Raw genomic sequence first — 19553 nt, 5'->3', positions numbered from 1 at the left:
GGGTGCGAAAGGTCTGAGTGCATGACGGACACTATGCACCACGTAAAGTGCCCTTTCCCAATTGGCTCGCTCTTCAAGAAAATTTTGAGAAACGGAGGTCAAATCCTACAGTGGACCATCACATAAAGGCCGAAACATGCGAGACTCCTTTTAATCGCAACATACGTGACTCATATACATATAAACAATTAGGAGAAAGGACCCTCAAAATTACAGACTATCAACCATCGGTTTGATGGAAAATCCTTGAGCATATTCTAAATTCAAATACAAAATATTTCCTTGTGACAGAAAAGCTTCTGTCCACCGATCAGCACAGATTTAGAAAGTAGCTAATGTGTGAAAACTTGTCCTTGTCTAGCAGCACAATATCATGTAAACCATGGATGAAGAAAAACAAGCAGATTCCATATTCCTCGTTTTCCAGAAAACTGTGCAGACTATAAAAGAAGGTCCAACCATATGGAATGGGTTCTCAGATACAAGAGTGACTCCAAGACTTTTTAAGTAAACAGAATGAATTACCAGGAAGTTTTACTTTTTAAATACTGGAACCCAGTATATTCTCCTGGATGGTGAGTATTCTTCGATTGTCAGGAGTGCTCTGGCAAGTGTGATAAGACCGCTCTCATTTTGCATATACATATAGCCAGTCTGACAGATACAGTGAGCAGCAATCTGCAACTGTTTGCTGAAGATGCTGTAGTGTATGGGAAAGTATCATCAATGGACGATTTTAGTAGGATATAAGATGACAGACAGCATTTCTATTTGGTGTCATGAATGGCACTTTGCTTTAAATGTGGAAGAAGAGTAGGAAAAACAGTTCTGTAGTGTTTGAATATGGTATTAGTCATGTGCTGCTTGACACAATCATGACTCCTAAATATTTAGGGTTATGTTGCAAAATAATGCAAAATGGGACAAGTATTTAAGGTTGGTTGTAGGGACAGCAATTGGTTAACTTCGGTTCATTGAGTGTGTTCTAAGACAGCATAGTTAATCAATAAAGAATACCACTTGATTGGGTTAAAGGAAGACAATGAACCAATACAAAGGTGCACCACTGTTAGATTTGTTACCAGTAGGTTTGATCAACATGCAAGTATTACAGAAACACCCCATGAACTCAAATTAGTATCCCTGCGGAGGGGGGAGGGGGGGGGGGGGAGATGACATTCTTTTTGTGAAACACTACTGAGAAAGTTTAGAAACTGGCATTTGCGAAAATGTGCAGAATGATCCTACAGTCCTACTGTCTGTCCTCAGCAGCCGGAGACAGTGGTCGTGTGTGTGTGTGTGTGTGTGTGTGTGTGTGTGTGTGTGTGTGTGGGGGGGGGGGGTCTATTTTTGATGAAGGTCGTACAGGCCGAAAGCTTTATCTGTGACAGTCTTTTTGTTGTGCCTATCCAGCATCTCCGCGCAAGTGGCAACTTTCCTTTTCATAATATTGATATGTTCCATTGTTTGAAAATACTAAAGTAGTTATTCAAACAATGAAAAGTCCTGGTTGGAATAACAACAGTACGGACAGGATAGATTACTACTCACCACATAGAGGAGGCACTGAGTACAAACAGGCACAATGAAAAAGACTGCTAAAATATTGAGGTTTCAGGCAAGGTGCTTCTTTCGAAACAGAAAACACACACAAATTCACACAACCTCAACCACAACTCAATACACACACACATTGTGTTGTAGATACAGAAAGAGTAACAGCAGAATGGTGCAGTCAGAAGAGCTCTGTGGCTTCAAATGTGGACTAGCGATTGGATGTCATAGGAGTGACAAAGCCATCAGGGACATCTCAACCCTTCTAAAGCTACCCAAGTAGACTATTGGTCATGTGACTGTGAAGCGGAAATGTGAAGGAACAACCACAGCTAAATCAAGACCAGGCAGACCTCATGTATTGATGGATAGGGATTGTCATCCAGCAGTCCATCTAGTACTCTGGTTGTGCATAAGGAGTTAAAAAGAATGAGGTCCAATGGCTGAGCAGTTCCTCATAAGCCACACATTTCTGTAGTCAGTGCTAAGTGAAGCTTGAGGTGACGTAAAGAGCATTGACACTGGACAGTGGACGACTGGAAACAAATGATTTGGAGTGCTGAGTCACGCTGCACCAGGCAGCAATTGGATGGAAAGGTTTGGGTTTGGTAAATGCCTGGAGAATGTTACCAGTCATCATGTGTAGTGCCAATAGTAAAGTACGGAGAATGTGTTGTCATAGTATCGTGGTGTTTTTCGTGGTTAGAATGTGTCGTCACCTTATTGAGCTTAAAGAAGGTCTAAATGTGGAAGGATATGAACATATTTTACAGCATTGTTTACTGCATACTGTACAGTTCAGAGGTGATGACTGACTGTATCACCATGACAATGCACTCTGTCATAAAGTAGCATTTTTAGTCTGTGGAAAACAATATTCCTGAAATGGACTGGTGTATGGAACACCTTCGGAATGAGTTAGGATGTTGACTTTGCTCCATACCCTTGAGTCCAACATCAGTAACTTCTCTGGTTTCTGGTCATGAGGAAGAATCAACTGCCATTCCTCCACAGACATTCAGATACCTCACTGGAAGTGGCACCAGCCCAGTTCAAGCCATCGTATTAAAGCCTACTAAATGGTGTCTAGATTCTTTCAAGCAGATGGTATACATTAGCCATGCTCTAAAAATGTCATAAATGATTTGGTGTACTTATTCTTGTATAAAGTCAATGTCTGTAGCATAATGAACTGAATAAAACTCAACACACTCTTTTTTGGTTCTGAAGTTTTGCAGCACTGTTCCTGTTGTGGTTCTAGTTGAGATTACTCCTTCTGTTTCAACCAAAAATAGTTGATATTCATTTTTTTGCTTTAATTTGCTTTTCATGTTCCATAGCTCTTCTGGTGGAAGTCTGTGGCAGCCAATTACGAAACTCTAAGCAGTCACGGAAATATGTAACTGAGCACCATCAGAAAAAGTGCCGAAAATTAGAGTCTAAAACATTGTCATACAAATAAAAACGAAGTCCAAGCATGGTGAACATCTAAAAGCACCCAGAAGCAATAGAAAATTGTAAGTGTGATTAGCAATAAACACTAACAGTATTCCATGAGAAATTAATAACAGCACTTAAAGCTGATTTTTCTGTTTCTATGGCACAACTTTGCTAAAAGAAAGGATGCACACATCTTGAGGAGTCAGAAATTTTCACTTTAGTAATGGATGGGAGTCTGGATGGTACAAACTGCAGATGGAGATCAAGGCACGACTGCAGTAAGCAGGTTGAAATCAATGTAGATTGTACTAGCCATGCAGGAACAAAGACGCCTGCATAGGATAGACTACTGTGGAAAGTTGCATAAAACCAGTCTTCGGACGAGAGACTACAACAGAAAGTGAACTCCATATGAGCATTCAGATCTGGTCAGTTTTAAAGCTTTTAAACTGACTTTTCTTAGTTACATAAGGGGTGTTTGAATGGAGAGGTGCAAAACGACAGAGCAATGAAACCAGATAAAATTTGCATATGCCGCTTTAGTATAATGTAATGAGACTTGTACTTAATGGAAGCTTATGTCATCAACTCCACATAAAAAATTTAAAGCTATGCCCTCAGCAGGCGGGATGATACTCACCGTCTTTTTCGACTCCGAGGTCCATTAACCATCATTTCCCCAAGTGTAGAAAAACCATTAACAGTGACATGTAATGTGAGACACTCCTTAGTCTATCCAAGTCCATCAAGAGCAAACAGCATGGGCTGCTGATGGAGGGAGTGATTCTGCTCTACTACATCTACAATGTCACACAAAGTGTAATGGTCAAGTTCAAGTGGGACCAACTTCAGTATCCACCCTACAGCCCTAATATATAGCCCTGTGAGTTCCATGTGTTTGGTCTGCTAAAAGAATGTCTCAAAGGGAATTGCTTCAACTCAAATGGAAAACTGAAGGATGCAGTGGAGGACTGGCTTCTGTCACAGCCACAAGAATACTAGAAACGAGGAATCCTTCAGCTCGTGAAACAGTGGGATAGTTGTTCTCAGGTTCCTGATGATTAATTCTGAATAATGACTTCAACTATACCCACAGTGTTGTTTTGTATCTTTTCTTTTGAACATCCCTCATGGATTCAGCATAAACCTGTCTAACCTCATGACAAGTAAAAGTTTCTATACTGTGTGTTTCTTTTTCTGCAGATGCATTAATGTTTCTTTTACTTGTTGATACAATTCTTAACAAACCAGTGAAACTGATATAAAAGCTGTAAGTTGCTGAAGGTAGTCTGAAGTGACTACACAGGGCTGATTACATTTAGTAGTTTTATTCAATTTATTCCAACTTCCACTTCTTTGCTTCTGACTATAACTATAAAAGACGAAGAGAATGGAGAGGGAGGGGGTGATCGAGAGAGAGAGAGAGAGAGAGAGAGAGAGAGAGAGAGAGAGAGAGAGAGAGAGAACTTACGAAGGTGCCCTATCAAATCTATAGAAGGCACCTGGTCAGCACATAAAATGCAGTGCATTAAATATTGTGCGGTGAGACTGGTACAACACAATCATTATTAACTATGGGTCTCTCATCAGGACAGCCAGTGATGTGTTAAGAGGGCAGTATACTATTCTCAGCCTTAGTAGAATGACTTCTTTCCATTCAGGAGCCTAGTAGGATATTCTCCAGGGCCAGACAGGTGGTATTACGATTTTTATGCTCTTTTGTATATCCAGAGAATATGGAAAACACAGGAGATCCACTATTACAGCCAGACTTTGACAGAGCTTTGAAAAACTTGTGATAAAACAAAGCTGAAGACATAGATAACATTCCTACAGAATTTCTATAATCTTTGGCAGTAGTGGCATGCAAACAAATATTGAAGTTGGTCTATGGAATCTGTGAAATTAGAGATGTATCATCAGACTTTGGAAAAATATTATCCATAACAGCTCATGCCTTCTACTTGCTGAGAAGGATATTATACATAACTAAAGGAAAAGAAATTGAGGATCTGTTAGGCGTCAAGCAGTCTGATGTTCGGAAAGGTAAAGGTGCTAGAGAGGCAGTTTTGACACTGCACTTGATCATGGAAGCAGGAATTGAAAAAAAATCAAGACACACTCAAAGTATTTGTCACCATAGAACAAGCATTTCAAAATGGGAATTAGTACAAGATGTTTGAAATTCTAAGAAAAATAGGTATAGGCTATAGGGAGATGGGTAACAAACAATATGTATAAGAAGAGAAAAAAATTACAGAACATGTTGAATTGGAGCAGTCTAATGAGCCAGCCACCCTGACAACACATTAAAAAGTACTTCCTAAAATTTTAGGGAACAAGTCAGACATTTCACAAAATGTTTAAAGTAGTACCACACACATCTGATTGAAAGTTAAAACAAAGTGCAAATCTGTTGCCAAAGGAGCTGCTGCCCTCTGGTCTAAATATATAAAATAGATTCTACTAAATTGTGGCACACCATGATCCATATGCCACAAGCTCCACATATCGAAAGGACCTCTCACTGCGCAAGAAACCAAGCACCATAGGGCTGTGTCCTATACCAAGACATGTGCTTGACTGGAAGGAGGTAAGCTGTGGTCAAGTTGACTTTACCAGACTCAGCTTATTGTCTGTTACTTCCAGCCACTCTTCTTCTCACTGATGCCTAACTCTGTGCCTCAACAGTGAGGTGAAAGCATGTACGAGGATGGCACAAACATTTTTGCATTAAAAAAAAATATTTGGCTGAATCCAAAAGAAATTATTACATAAAACAACCACATATCCAGCAGCAATTAACTAGCCACAGTGGTCATCTACATCTATTCTCCATAAGCCACCTTGCAGTGATTGAATCGCAAATGGTTCAAGTGCAGAACAATTACCGGTAAGCTCAAGTGGGCTCAAATCTCTCTAATTTTATCTTCATGGTATTTTGCAAGAGAATGTAGGAGAAAGCAACATATTTGTTGACCCTTCGAGGAATGTACGCTCTTGTAAACAACACCATGATGCAGAATGACACACTTGCAGCATCTGCCATTGGAGTTGGTTGATCATTTCTGTCAACCTTTTGTGCTTACTAAATGAACTCAGTTGGTCTGACATTCCGTACACTCATATTTTCTTCAACACGCGGCAGTGTGGAACTTATCTTAATGAACAGATCCAAGCTGGGTTTCACACCAAAGAAAAACAGTAAAAACTTATTGGAAATACAAGTCGTCTTTTACTCAACATTTGAGGGGGGGAGTTGGGCGAAGAGGGAGCGGGGGAGGGGGAGAGAGAGAGAGAGAATTGATTTATGTCCATCCACAGCTCACCACGATCATCTCTACATGATGTCTTTCTTAAACAATCTGATATTGAAATTAAAAATTTAGTATCAAAGAACAACGGGGGCATTATTTTCTTCTCAAATGATAACTCTTCTGCACATTAGACAAGTAGTTTCTCACCAAATTTGATATGCTGAACAGTTCTTTATCCATTCCGTATTTTCATTGCAGTGCAGTGTAAATGTTACTCAAGAAACAATGCAAACCAGCTAAAGCCCATAATCTATTCTGACTAGTGTGTCTGTATGTGTAACTAACACTGATCATCCTGTAGTTAACAGCACCCTACCATTCTCATATAACTTATGTGCTAAATGGTTATTTTATGATATTTAATCCTATGGCCGAAAGAATTCTTGAAAGACTTACCTTTATATGCTGCAACAATAATATGATAGAAGATAAAACTTATTTTCCAAATATGAAAGTAGAAACATTTTACAAACAACTGCTACATCTCATTTCTCCAGCGTGAATGGAAGGGTTTCAAGTAATTAATGACACATAATGCATATAAAATATATTGTTAATACTGAGGCATGAATAAAAAAATACATTTGTAGCGTATTCTTTCTTAAGTATTCACAGTTTTTTTTCTGGCAAAAATATAACTTTTATAGTAATTGCCAGGAAGACATGCAGCAGAGTATAACAAATACAACATACAAAATACTGCTTATTTACGAAGTATTGCAAATGCAGTTATTCAAACACATATAAATAACAAGATAACATTAACAATATGTTACAGCATTAAGTGCTTAAGGAAAGAGTGCTTTCCATCATTACATCTGTGCTAAAAATTCTGTAAGCCTCTGTCAGTTAAATATCTTGTATACAATGAATTATTCATTTACACGCATTTACAGAAATTTGGTACACAATAAAAACCAAATCTGCTATGACTGAAAGTGATGTTGCTGTGGTCCCTTGCATTTTTAGGCAGTATCATTTTTTTCACAAGATTGTTATGTCAAAAAAAAAAAAAAAAAAAAAAAACGCACACACACACACACACACACACGCCATTTGTCATTCACATTTATGCATTCAAAAGAACTGCAGTGCTTCCTTCATGTCTTTTTCTCTACCTACAATATAAGTCTTGCATGGCAAGTATATTACCTGCATCTCAGTCATAAGATGGTAATAGAATACATGGATGATGGGAAAAACTATTTTTCCCTTCCATGTGTTTCAACAATGCATCACTACCCAAACAAGTGCACAACAGAAAGCTATGGAGATCAGAAAGTTTGCCTTCCCTAGTTTACACTTTGACTCACAAGCAAATAGGCAGATAAGTTTGCTAAGATAGGTGTTACAAAAATATCTCTCTTTTCTTATTGTCCTGCACAAAAATACTGCAAACTCTTCAGAATAAGTCCAACAGTATTTTTAATGACAGTTCTAGAATAATAATTACAGTTTCTGGGTGACTTGAAAACAACATGGAGGGTGTGCACTGTCACTTAAGCACAACATTCATTTGATTTGACATGGTATAAATAACAGACATCTATCTAATATTAAGATCCTCATTGCACCTAATTTTATGTTTTTCAAAATAACATGTTCATCATATTCGACAACAATACAAGTTCACTGTGAACTTGCAGAGTTACAATCATATCCCATTACTTCTCATTTCAAATGAACATGGAAACAAACAGCATTGTAAAATGGAAAAGGGGGAGACAGATGTTAAGGTCTAATTTTGGCTGAAAGAAATAGAGCAAAGAACTAAAGACCTTCGACAGTCATCTTTAACTCATTTCACATAAGTTGTCAACCAGTGAATCATAATCGAAATTGTACAGTTTTCCAGATATCTTTCCCCTTAAGGTATACAATGTTGCAGTGCCACAGGACTGAAAAGTGTCATGAAATCTTAAATACAAACAGTTGTCATAGGCTTTCAAAAAATAAAAAAACTTTTGTGTCATTTCTAAGGGCAGAGTTGTGGCATTCTCTTTAATCAGACCTGGTCACAGAATCAAAGTATCATAAAAATCATTCCACATGGCATCACAAAAGGAAAAAAGTATGTGAATCAAATTCATTATGTGAGTCTTATAGTTATAATTATAACTGTATCTTTCAAACAAACACTTCAACACTGGCATAAAAAGCATCACTGCCCAATTCTTTGAATTTCTTAACTGGAAAGGACATAGTGCTTATGGTAATTGGCATGTTCGATCTTCTTTAAATAGCACATTAGGAATTAACAAACAAGTTGAGACATCATCACAAAAAAATCGCAAACTTTTTTCCAGTTTCATATTTCGTGATGAAGGACATGCTTGAGCCATATTTCTTCTCACCTGTTACTGAAATACATGAGTCTTTAACATTTACACTACCTTTCCTTAACTAGAGTGAATTAAAAAGCATATTTTTAAAGCATTAATTTAGAACCTAACTGAATGCTCTTCAAGAATGATCAGCATCAGGATCTTGGCGGAAATGGACAACCCTCATAAACAATCTTAAGTTCAAACAACAGAAATGAGACTTCCTAGCTCAGGATTCTTACCAGTGCAATGCTAAATGTTAGGTAACTAATGCTTACATTTATAGCTAGTGGCAAATGGATGTAAAAAAAAATCTTAAATTTTAAAAGAACACAGAAGACAAAATTGTGATATTTTTCTAACAAAAGCTAGATTTTAAATGTTTCCTGCACCTGTTACAAATACTCTCTATGACCACATATAAACTAACTCCAAATTTCACAAGTCAGTTGCAGATGATAACAGCATGAACCCAAATATGAACTCAAATTTAGGAACAAACTTGATCTTTGGGTAATATGAACGTTCCACGTACTCTCTCAGACTTCAGAAAGTACATAGCATGTAAATATACCATAAACTGGCACACAAAGAACAGATCAGTCTAACCGTAAAACTTTTTTGTGCATACCTTTGGCACTTAAGTAACTTATGGCAATACATAACCAGTACAGAAAACTGTACAACACAAAAAGAGGAAGAAATTTACACAGTGTCAGGTTTGCAGGTAGATAGTAATTTAAAAGAAATGAAGAATGAGAGGAGAAATCAGAAGTAGCATCTGCAATGCTGACAATGATACACCTTTTACCAGACTGAGGAAGTGGCATTAATTAAAGGTAAATTGGATTACTGATTCAACAACAGACAAGTACAGGGCAATGCAAAATCAAACAAAGGAGCAACTTACCAAGAAGCTGAGAGGCAAGCAGAAGGCACTTACGTAACACAAGTCAATATCTGACATAATACTGCCACTTAAAGGCCTATGAAGTTTATAAGAGATAACATTGTAATATGATCTGGAGGCAACGCTGTTGTTCATGACAAACACAGCATCAACAGCACTTGAGACCACAATGAGAGAGTCTAAATAAATCTACAGGATTTGAAGAAATATTCTATGGCAGGAATCAGGAACAACATTGGTCATGTGGCATTGTATGGAATGTAATTCACCAAGATGATGCCACTGTTTAAAAAATACAAGTTAAGAAAAGTAACAAAATGAACTAGCTGGAGAGGAGGGGGGGGGGGGGGGGGGGGGACATGATTAAGAACTCAAGAGAACATAGGGAATAAACACAGATAAAATAGATTGACAATCACCAGTCAGTCCAAGAATAACCTATTATAGTTGCATTTAATAGCTATTAAACTCCTTTGTACAGATTTAAAATGTGGGTACAAGCAAAATGTGACAACAGAAGGAACTGTCATGAAAAATCTGTAAACCACACTAACCAATGGTCTGAGCCAAATATTGCTCAGAATCACAGTAGTGAGATGATCAGACCACATGAAAATAACAAGACAACACAGAGATGTTCCAAGGGCAATATGGAAATGAAACAAAGAAAAAATAAGCCATACATAAGAGATACACTTAAAAATTATGTATGGATACTGTAGGAATGTAACCAGGCAAACAATAATATAGGACCACATGAAAAAGACACACCAAACACAATACATTTGGTTACAAATTGGTTGTGACAACTGCTTTGCACACATAAATAATGGTAATTTTGTTTACAAACAAATAAGACATTCAAAATCTGGGCTATTCAATTTCACTGCAGAATAAATCACTAGATACACACAATTTCATGATTTATTTTGATTATATGTAAGCAAAGCCACTGTGAATGCACAGCACTTCATAGAGCTGCCTTCGAAGGAAACAAGTCTATGCATATACTACTTTAAAGTACTGATGGTGAAGGCGGAGCACACACGCACTCGTGGATCTGCCCCTAGAGTACACTGATCCTACACAGGATATCCACCCACTTTTCCAACAGTTCAATGTCTGTACGAGGCACCTTGGTGAAGTGGAGGCGAAATGGAGCCCCACAATGACTAAGAATTTTGGTGTCTGTGAATATGAATGATGGAATGGATTGTGCTCTATGTGGCTGAGCAAGCCCTTGCTGAAACCGCATCCGAGGGAAGACCTTGTAGAAAAACTCCTGCACAAGATGATTCACGTGCAGCTGATAGTCCACAAAAAGGGCTGTGACAGCAGTGAGCACGAGCACGGGACGCAGTTCCTCAAGTACATGCAGCATATCAACCATACAGACTATAAATATATATGTTATTTCAAAGCTTAAAAATTCAGCCATTAAAAAGTACCACAAATATTCCACTCACATTAAATTATGTAATGCGTATTACCAACCACCAATGAATGAACAATTTGGCAAGTCCTTAAACAGCAATTGATGGTGGAACCCAGCCACCAAATGCCTTTTCCAACTCATTTGCAACAGCTATTGTCAGGTGATCTTGATTCATTCCACCAATTACCTAATTAAACAATTAGTTAAACGTTAAAGTAGTTCCTTGTGAACACAAAAAAAAAACATTAAAGTTAAATATTTAATAGCATTAGGCTACAAAACAATTATTTTCCTTCATCCGATGTAATATACAAAAGCATTTTCTAATATTGGTAGAAAAAGAAAGCAAGCATATTTTGAATACATAGAAAAGAAGGTATTACAGTTATAAATAATTGATTAAACAAGAAATATAACATGAAAAATTAATAACTTTCTCAATTTTCCATTTGCACAGAGTATTAAGTATGAAGGATAGGTTTTAATAGAAAGTCTGCTGATGCCTTGTGTTGTTAAGAATGCACTGTAAATGTACAGAGAATGTTTTATTCCAATAAAAGTTAAGTAAAAGGTGGTAGTACTAGTAAATTGTGTTACAGAAAGGACTAGAAACGTATCCAGTGTAAATGCTGTAACTGATGGTTTCACTAAAACTGTTGCAAAATAGGCATAAAATTGGTAACTGTGGGCTACTAGTGGTTGTGTCATCCCTGTGTAATGGAAACATGTGAAAAAAGTATGTAAACATTATCAGAGATGAGGTTCAACAATGCAAGTGTTGCAAAATGATATTGAAGTGTTAAAAATGAAATGTGCTGCAGATGCAGAATTCTGGGGAATAGTAATAATTCAAAAGTTGACAAAAATGATAGTACACTACTTACAGCTTTCTCCACATATTGAAAATGTACCAATAAAAAGTTTGCATCTGAGAATGAAGAAGGCAGCACTGCTGTGTTGAAAGTCACATGCAAAAGTGGACACTCAAAAACAGATACAAAATCTGCAAAGAACAATTCTGCAGCAACACTGTACCAAGTGCATCACAGAACAAAAGTCAAAAATTCAAATTCAGCGACATGCTTTTAATGGTTCAAACTTTGTATCAAACTCTGCTACAGAAACTGTGAGTCTCTCAACTATTGTTAAGCCAGGAGAGAAATTCAAAAACATGATTAGCAATGTCAAAAAGAAAATGCCAATTCTACTAAAAGTGACTACGTTGTCCTCACAGCAGGATCAAATGATTTTACTGTAATTAGGCCAATGCATTTCTAAAACAAATTGGTCAATATTCTGTAGTTGCTGACTGCTACAAATGTGATAGTGATGTACCTACCTATGAGGTACAGTCTGGCAGAATGGTCTTGCATAAATAATGAAATTGGATGAAAGAATGAAAAATTAAAACACTTCTGTTCAAAGTTTAAAACTGTAAGACTTCTCAATGTCAACATTTACGAAAAAGCCAGTTTCACAAAGTATGGAAAACATCTGAATCAATCTGGCAAGAAGAGTCCCACATCAGAGGCTACTGACAAAATAATGCGCAAAAACTGCTGCAAAACCAAACAAGCCATTGGCCTAAGTGCTCACACGCAAGGAAACTACTGAAAGGGGCCAATTGCAACCGGTTCTGACCCAACACTAATGATCCAGATGGTGTGTTCAATACACAGTTTGTAGTTCCTTTGCTTTACCTGATAATGAATGTAGTAGCAATTTCATTATGCATCTGAACACTGGAGGTCTGTCTGAAGGAATGATCAGCAAGTTTTATGCTATGCAAATTCTCTTAGAAAGTATTAAACAATCAATAACGGAAATCTGTCCAAATGAGCGTTGGCTTAAAAATGCAAATATCATTCTTCTCAATAACCTTACTGGCTACAAACTAGACACCACCTTTTGTAGAACTAGCAAGCAAGGAGGCTCTTGCTCATTTCTCAGTAAAATATGAAATCAGAGAGAATTTTAGCAATCTAAATGAAGAACTTAAATTTGAAAGCTGTTGTACAGAACTTACAGGTTGTATAAGAATATTAAAAAAACTGTCTAAGAAACTAAATACTGCCTACAACATGGATGTAAGAACTATGACAAATTTTCTTCACATTTAAAAAACCCTAAATCTAAATTTTGACAAATATGTGAGAGTTACAGCAACCACCACACCATGTATTGATAATATTGTAAGTAGTTATAACTACAGTGTCAAAGAGAATTGTAGTCTTCATTTAGGAGTATCTGAGCAATATTTGTTCCACTATCAAACTTAAATTCAGGCTGCACAACAAAAAGATATGGAGGTATTAGTTAAAAGAACTAAACCTCGCCATGTGGTCGGTCAGCAAACGCACTTCAACAAATGACAGCTACAATAATTTTTCAATCAAATTCTTGAGTATATTCAATGAACGCTTCCCTTAGTAAACGTATGGACTGAGTCTCATAAAAGCAGAGCATGGATAACAAAAGGAATTAGTGTGTCTAACCTAAAGAAGCAGAAACTGCATATGAAGGTAAAAGTTAATCGAAGTCCCGAATTTCTTAAATTTGTAAGCACATACAAAAAATTTGACAAAGTAGTTAAACTAGCAAAGTGTACTGCAAACAATACATTCATTTCAAATGCTAAAAACAAATCCAAAGTTGTTTGGTCTGTTGTAAGAAGTGAAACTGGCAATGAAATGTAGAGAAAATGACCCTCCAAACTAATGATAAATGGTAGAGCTGTTACAGACCCCACTGCCATACATAAATCCTTCAATGATTTCTTCATTCCCTTTAATGAAATTGGGACTGCTGTCCACCAAGTACGTACAAATCCTTGTATGTCAGAGAGAGATTGCTCAAGCATTAAGATTTCCCCCGTTTCAAGCTCTGAAATTATGAAAATCATAATGTCCCTAAAAATTTTAAACTCATGGTTTGCGATGAGGTTCCCACCAGAAGAATAAAAATAGTCTGTCACAGTACTGCAAATCCACTCTCCCTGATAGTCAACCAGTCTCTTGAGGGGGGATGTTTTTCAGATGAGGCTTATTGCGTGATAGTAAAAATTTGATTCAAGGGCTTGATTCTTCATCTTCAGATGGACAACAAAGTCTTTGTTGCTCTATCGACAGCTAAACATAGATCTGAAAAGATGCCTCTCTTGATATATCTTCTTTTGAGTTTCTTTGATATTTCTTGTCCTTTCGTTTCTTCCAAACTTAACCCTTTATGTCTTAAATGTTTGTTTTTGCCTTTAACAAATCTCAATTTGTTGTCATTATAGTAAACGGGAAATTGCTTTAACAAAAAGAAACTCAGAAAAATGTTTTTTCTGTGCTTTATCTCATTTTTTCTTCTTTTCAAAAAGGTACTTCTTAGTTCCGTCAGGTCATAATGGTGTAGTCATCGACAAACATTATTTCATGAGAAGTGGTATCGTTGAAAACAATTTCTTTCTTGACACACAAATACTCCTTATAATGAGAACATTTTGTATGAGGTCTTGATTGTTTGCTGTAAATAGCACAGTTTTCACAACTTACATAATTAGCAATAAAATCTAGCCATGAGCTTAAAGATTTTGGGTTTGAATTTCATCTGAAAGTGAAAATCCCTTCTTTCTTCTTTTGTTCTGAAAAGAACTGGGAGGTGTCTTTTGTTACCACTGCTACAACCAAAATGAATTTCTTGCGCTTTTGGCAAATATGTGTAACTTATCATTTTTCAAATAATGGAAAACTTAGGATGGAATACAACTATATTATGAAAAGGAAAGTTTATACTCACCAAACAGCAGAGATGCTGAGTCGCAGATAGGCACAATAAAAAGGCTGTCACAAATAAAGCCTTTCGGCTCATAAGGTTTTTGTCAAAAATAGACCACCCCCCCCCCCCCACACACACACACTGCAGTCTCAGGCAACTGTAGCCATACAGTTGCCTGAAACTGCAGTCTCGTGTGTGTGTGTGTGTGTGTGTGTGTGTGTGTGTGTGTCAGAGAGAGAGAGAGAGAGAGAGAGAGAGAGAGAGAGAGAGAGTGTTTGACAAAGGCCTTATGGGCCGAAAGCTTTATTTGTGACAGTCTTTTTGTTGTGCCTATCTGCAACTTAGCATCTCTGCTGTATGGTAAGTAGTAACTTTCCTTTTCGTAATATTGTTATTTGTCATTTTTTGTTTGTTTGGCCAGTAAACTGTCAAGTTAGAATTCTTTAAGAATATGTTTTGTTTCACAATCACTGCTTTCCTCACTTGTTATATCAGTATCAGATGAAAAACCCTCTCGAAGTAATTCCAGTGCCTTCTATCTTTCAACTTTCTTGATAAAAATATAAGGCCTGATTGGACTCACTAGTACAAAATTTTTATACAAAAGCTTTCCAAAAAATCTATATTTTGTACCTTCAGGTAATTATTAGCACAGGCAGACTTACCACAAAATGGGGAACAGATAATTTATCCATTAAAGTTCTGTGATGTGCGAATAATGTACCACACCAACAATAAACAGGGCATTGCAGTCTTGTCAGTCCTCAAATGAGAGAGAACATTACATGCACTTTCTTTAATTAATTTTTGTAGTGGGAGTTAGAAGTCTCATCAGATCATAAACAGTTATGCCTCTACTATGGCAAATAACCTTCTGTCATTTACAGTAAATTTTTAAACCACTTTCACAGAATCCTCGAGTGATCTCCAGAGGCTCCACACCTAGTGACATGGTAAGCCCATTTTCTCCTGTTATCCAAGTTGCTGGAGATATTACACTGCCTGTATTCTGCTCTTGTTCTCTTCCTGTTCTGTAATTGGCTAGCCCTTCTCTCTCTCTCTCTCTCTCTCTCTCTCTCTCTCTCTCTCTCTCTCTCTCATTTAACAAGTTCCTTTTTGTTACCTTTTAATAAATCTCTCGTGGCCTTTGGTTTCTTGGTTACACACACTTTCTAAATTTCTTTGCAGGCTACACACAACAAACACATTCCTTCAGATCTTTCTACAGATTTGCTCTAGAAACCCTATAAAATGTGAGACTCACATATATAAAGGTACTATAGGCGGAATTTTTCTCAAATAACTTTTCAGTAGCCTACATGGTCATATAAATGACAATCACACACACACACACACACACACACACACACACACACACACACACACACAGAGAGAGAGAGAGAGAGAGAGAGAGAGAGAGAGAGAGAGAGAGAATGATAACATCAACCTTCCAGTCAGGAGGGACATTCTTTCATTTTTGTATTTGTATTTTAATCATGTACAATAATCATGAGTAGAAAATTTTTCCAACACCTTACTTAAGTTCTTAATCATTTCTTGTGGAATAACATTTCTCCCCGACACCTGTTCATTTTTTACATTTTGAATTGTTATCCACACTGTATCTATCTTCTCACCATTTTCACCGTTCTGCGTTGCCACTATTATTGCAATTCATGTGTATTAATTTGTCAAAATGTTTCTTTCATCTCTACAATACTTCTGCTTCTTTGGTATATTTTAATCTTTACTGTTGTTTATGAATTTCAGATGACAGTCTTTTCTTTTACATCAGCTACACAGACAATGTTAGAATGTTTTACGTCATTTAATTGGGGAAATGTTTTGGTATTTTCTTGGAGTGATTATCTGAGCTTACATATTGTCATTCTGTCATTTGGAGATAGTGAATAGTGATGTGGACGCTAGAAAATGCAGTGCCTGGGGAAATTGGAACACTTCCAACATATTCTTCTGTATGAGTTCAACAGAGGGGTGATAGCAGCAGTATGTGGGTATAATGCTATTGGACAGGTCACAGCCAGAAAATGATTTTTTCATTTTAAGGAGGATCGTTTTGACATTAGTGAGTCTCTACAGTCAGGAAGGCCTTTGGGGCCTTGGGCCTTTAAACACATTAATCCTCAATGATCCATGTCAGTGACCTCAAGAACTAGCAAATGTGATGACTGATCATTCCACCATTGTGCGACATTTGCATGTAATGGGGAAGATATAAAAATTGGATGTGTGGGTACCGTATGTTCTGAGCCAAAATCACGAAAATCAGTAGAAGGCCATATGTGCATCTTTGCTTGCCTATCATCAACTGGCTCATGGATAACACCAACCATTCATATCCTGTATCGTTACTGGTGACAAGAAATGGTGTCTTTATGCTAACATAAGGAAAAGAAAGGAATGGTTGAGCAACAACTCTCCTGAGTACATCCACAAAAGATAATGTCATGCATCTGGTGGAACGGCGACACTGTGGTGTTCTACGAATTGCTTCCCCGGGGTGTAACCATCACTGCTCTGTCATTTACTGTAAACAACTGAGACATCTTGCATACACAATCCAATAATTATGAACAGGAAGACTGCATGAAGTGATGTTACTCCACAACAATGTCTGCCTGCATTCTGCTAGACTGATAAAAAACATTATACAAGAGTTGGGTTGAGACAACATTCCACACCCACCTTATTCAACTGATCTCACGCCCTCAGATTTTCACATTTTCCAATGTCTATCAAACAACCTTAAAGGAATATCCTCGCTGGATGAAAATGCTCTCCGAACATGGCTTGACAAATTCTTCACCTCAGAACCATGTGATTTCTACAGTTGCGAAATTGAAAAGTTGCCCCAGCAATGGCAAAGTGTTGTAAATAGTGAAAGAGAATAAATCGAACAATGGAAACTCCACACAGGAATATCATCAATGTAGGAAAAGACTGCTACTTACCGTAAAGAAGACACTTCAAGTTGCAGACAAAAATGAAGGCTGTATCTGAAAGCTCTAAGCGAGTGTCTTAATTGTGCCTGTCTGAAACCTGAAGTGTCTTCTTTACAGTGAGTAGCAATCTATTTTTTCTTACAGTGTTGAAAGATAATATATTATTATTGACTAAAGACTCTTATGTGTATCTGTTGTGTTTATTAAACTTATGGAAAAATGCTACAAACTCAGTATCAACCTAATAAAAGGACAAAGAATGAAAAATATGTGGGGAGAGGTGTAACTGATTAAGGAGAAGCAAACAGAATTACAAGTAATGGTGTGCTTCCATGTGTCCTGTCAAGCTGCTGTATAAGTGGCATTCAAATGAAACCTGGTCACTAGAGTAAATTAACGGCAATGATTTTAGTAGCTCAAAAATGTAGTTATACACAGTACACATACTCAAAAATAGTCGCATAACTTTTAGCACATTTATCCCACTGCGACACTAGCTGATCGATTCCATACTTGAAGAAGCTAGCAGGCTGTTGCCGGATCCAAGCCTGGACCCAGTCACACACTTCGTCATCTGTTGCAAATCGATGTCCGCGACTAGTTTGTTTTAGAGGTCCAAACACATGGAAGTCACACAGTGAAAGGTCAGGACCGTACAGTGGATGTTCCAGCATTTCCCACCAAAACTGCTGCAATGTCGTCTTCGCCGCATTGACCATGTGTGGGAGGGCATTATCATGCAGTAGGATAACGCTATTGGACAACATGCAACGGTGTTTCGACTTGATGGCTCATCTAAGGTTCTGTAAAGTGGTGTGATAACACTGAGGATTGTTGGAGGTTGCCCATTCCAGAAACTCGACAAGCAGTGGGCTCTAGTGGCCTGCATGTTTGCTAGTGGACGATAACTTGTGTGAGCACCTTCTCTTTGGCGTGAAACCACAATGGCGCTATGCAACATCAAATGGTGCACACATGTCAGTCCCTCTACCAATAGATGCTGCAACCATACCTACAGTTACGTGGTGCCACCTTAGGTGTAAGGCAAAGGTAGACGAACTGACCAGGTTTTATTTGAATAGACCTCAATAGTTCCAGTTTTGTGCACAATATTTCGATGACCAACACAGCCGTCTTCCTCAGGTGCTGCAAGTTTTTCTGTTTTGTGTATTTGCTGTCTCGACACCAACTGGACTGAAATATTGTTGGGCTCGTCCTACTGTTTATAGCCAAGGCCAATTCGCAGTGCCCACTATGCCATTTGAAGCACTTCTGTTTTTGAGAACATACCCTGACATTCCATGAAATGTAAAATCTGTCAGTGTTGCACAGCTCTGGCAGATGTCATGTCCAGTGAGATCTTAAGATCTCATCAACATTTCAATCATCAAATCAAGTGGCAAACCCCAACCCTTGTTTGACAAGAATCTCCATCCTTGTTTATTATATTTTTCTAACATCTTTATTTCTATGGACCTCTTAACAATGCCATCCCAGAATCTTGGTATTTGCACCATGAGACTGGTCTCGCTGCATTTCATTTCATCATCATATTCAGAGAACAGTGGAAGAAGAATGGGGCGATTTTAAGAGGGCTCTAGTTGAGGCAGCTGAGACTGTGTGCGGAAGAACTAGCACAAAGAGGAGAAGTAGGGAAACCCCATGGTGGAACAACATATGTAAAGAGGCAGTACTTCGAAAGAACAAAGCCTTCAGAGAATGGTTCCAGACCCGAACAGAGGAAGCTAGGGTAAAATATAAGGAAAGCAAGAAAGCGGCACAGACCATAGTAAGGGCGGAGAAGAAGAAGTGGATGGAAAAATGGACAAGAATGTTAGAAGAGGACAG

The 19553-nt window shown here is 37.7% G+C and overlaps 1 protein-coding gene across 2 annotated transcripts in view; it reads right to left on the bottom strand.

The window, feature by feature from the left end:
* Window positions 1-6846: 6846 nt before the first annotated feature.
* LOC124775044 (fatty-acid amide hydrolase 2-A) overlaps window positions 6847-19553 on the bottom strand; it is a 181228-nt gene continuing 168521 nt past the window's right edge. Inside the window, exons 11-12 of one of the 2 annotated variants that reach the window (XR_007015588.1) lie at window positions 11012-11167; window positions 6847-8671 (exon numbers count right to left, since the gene is read on the bottom strand). Coding sequence is in view for 1 of the 2 variants with exons in the window: in XM_047249825.1 (XP_047105781.1) it covers window positions 11069-11167 (99 nt within the window). In the remaining variant the exon portion in view is untranslated. Of the gene's footprint in view, window positions 11168-19553 lie in introns of both variants that reach the window. The other variant, XM_047249825.1, reaches the window with a different exon arrangement.

This window comes from Schistocerca piceifrons, chromosome 2, assembly GCF_021461385.2.
Source record: "Schistocerca piceifrons isolate TAMUIC-IGC-003096 chromosome 2, iqSchPice1.1, whole genome shotgun sequence".
In the NCBI taxonomy this organism is placed as follows: domain Eukaryota; kingdom Metazoa; phylum Arthropoda; class Insecta; order Orthoptera; family Acrididae; genus Schistocerca; species Schistocerca piceifrons.
Note: the sequence above shows the minus strand (reverse complement) of the source record. Positions and strands in the feature narration are given on the sequence as shown.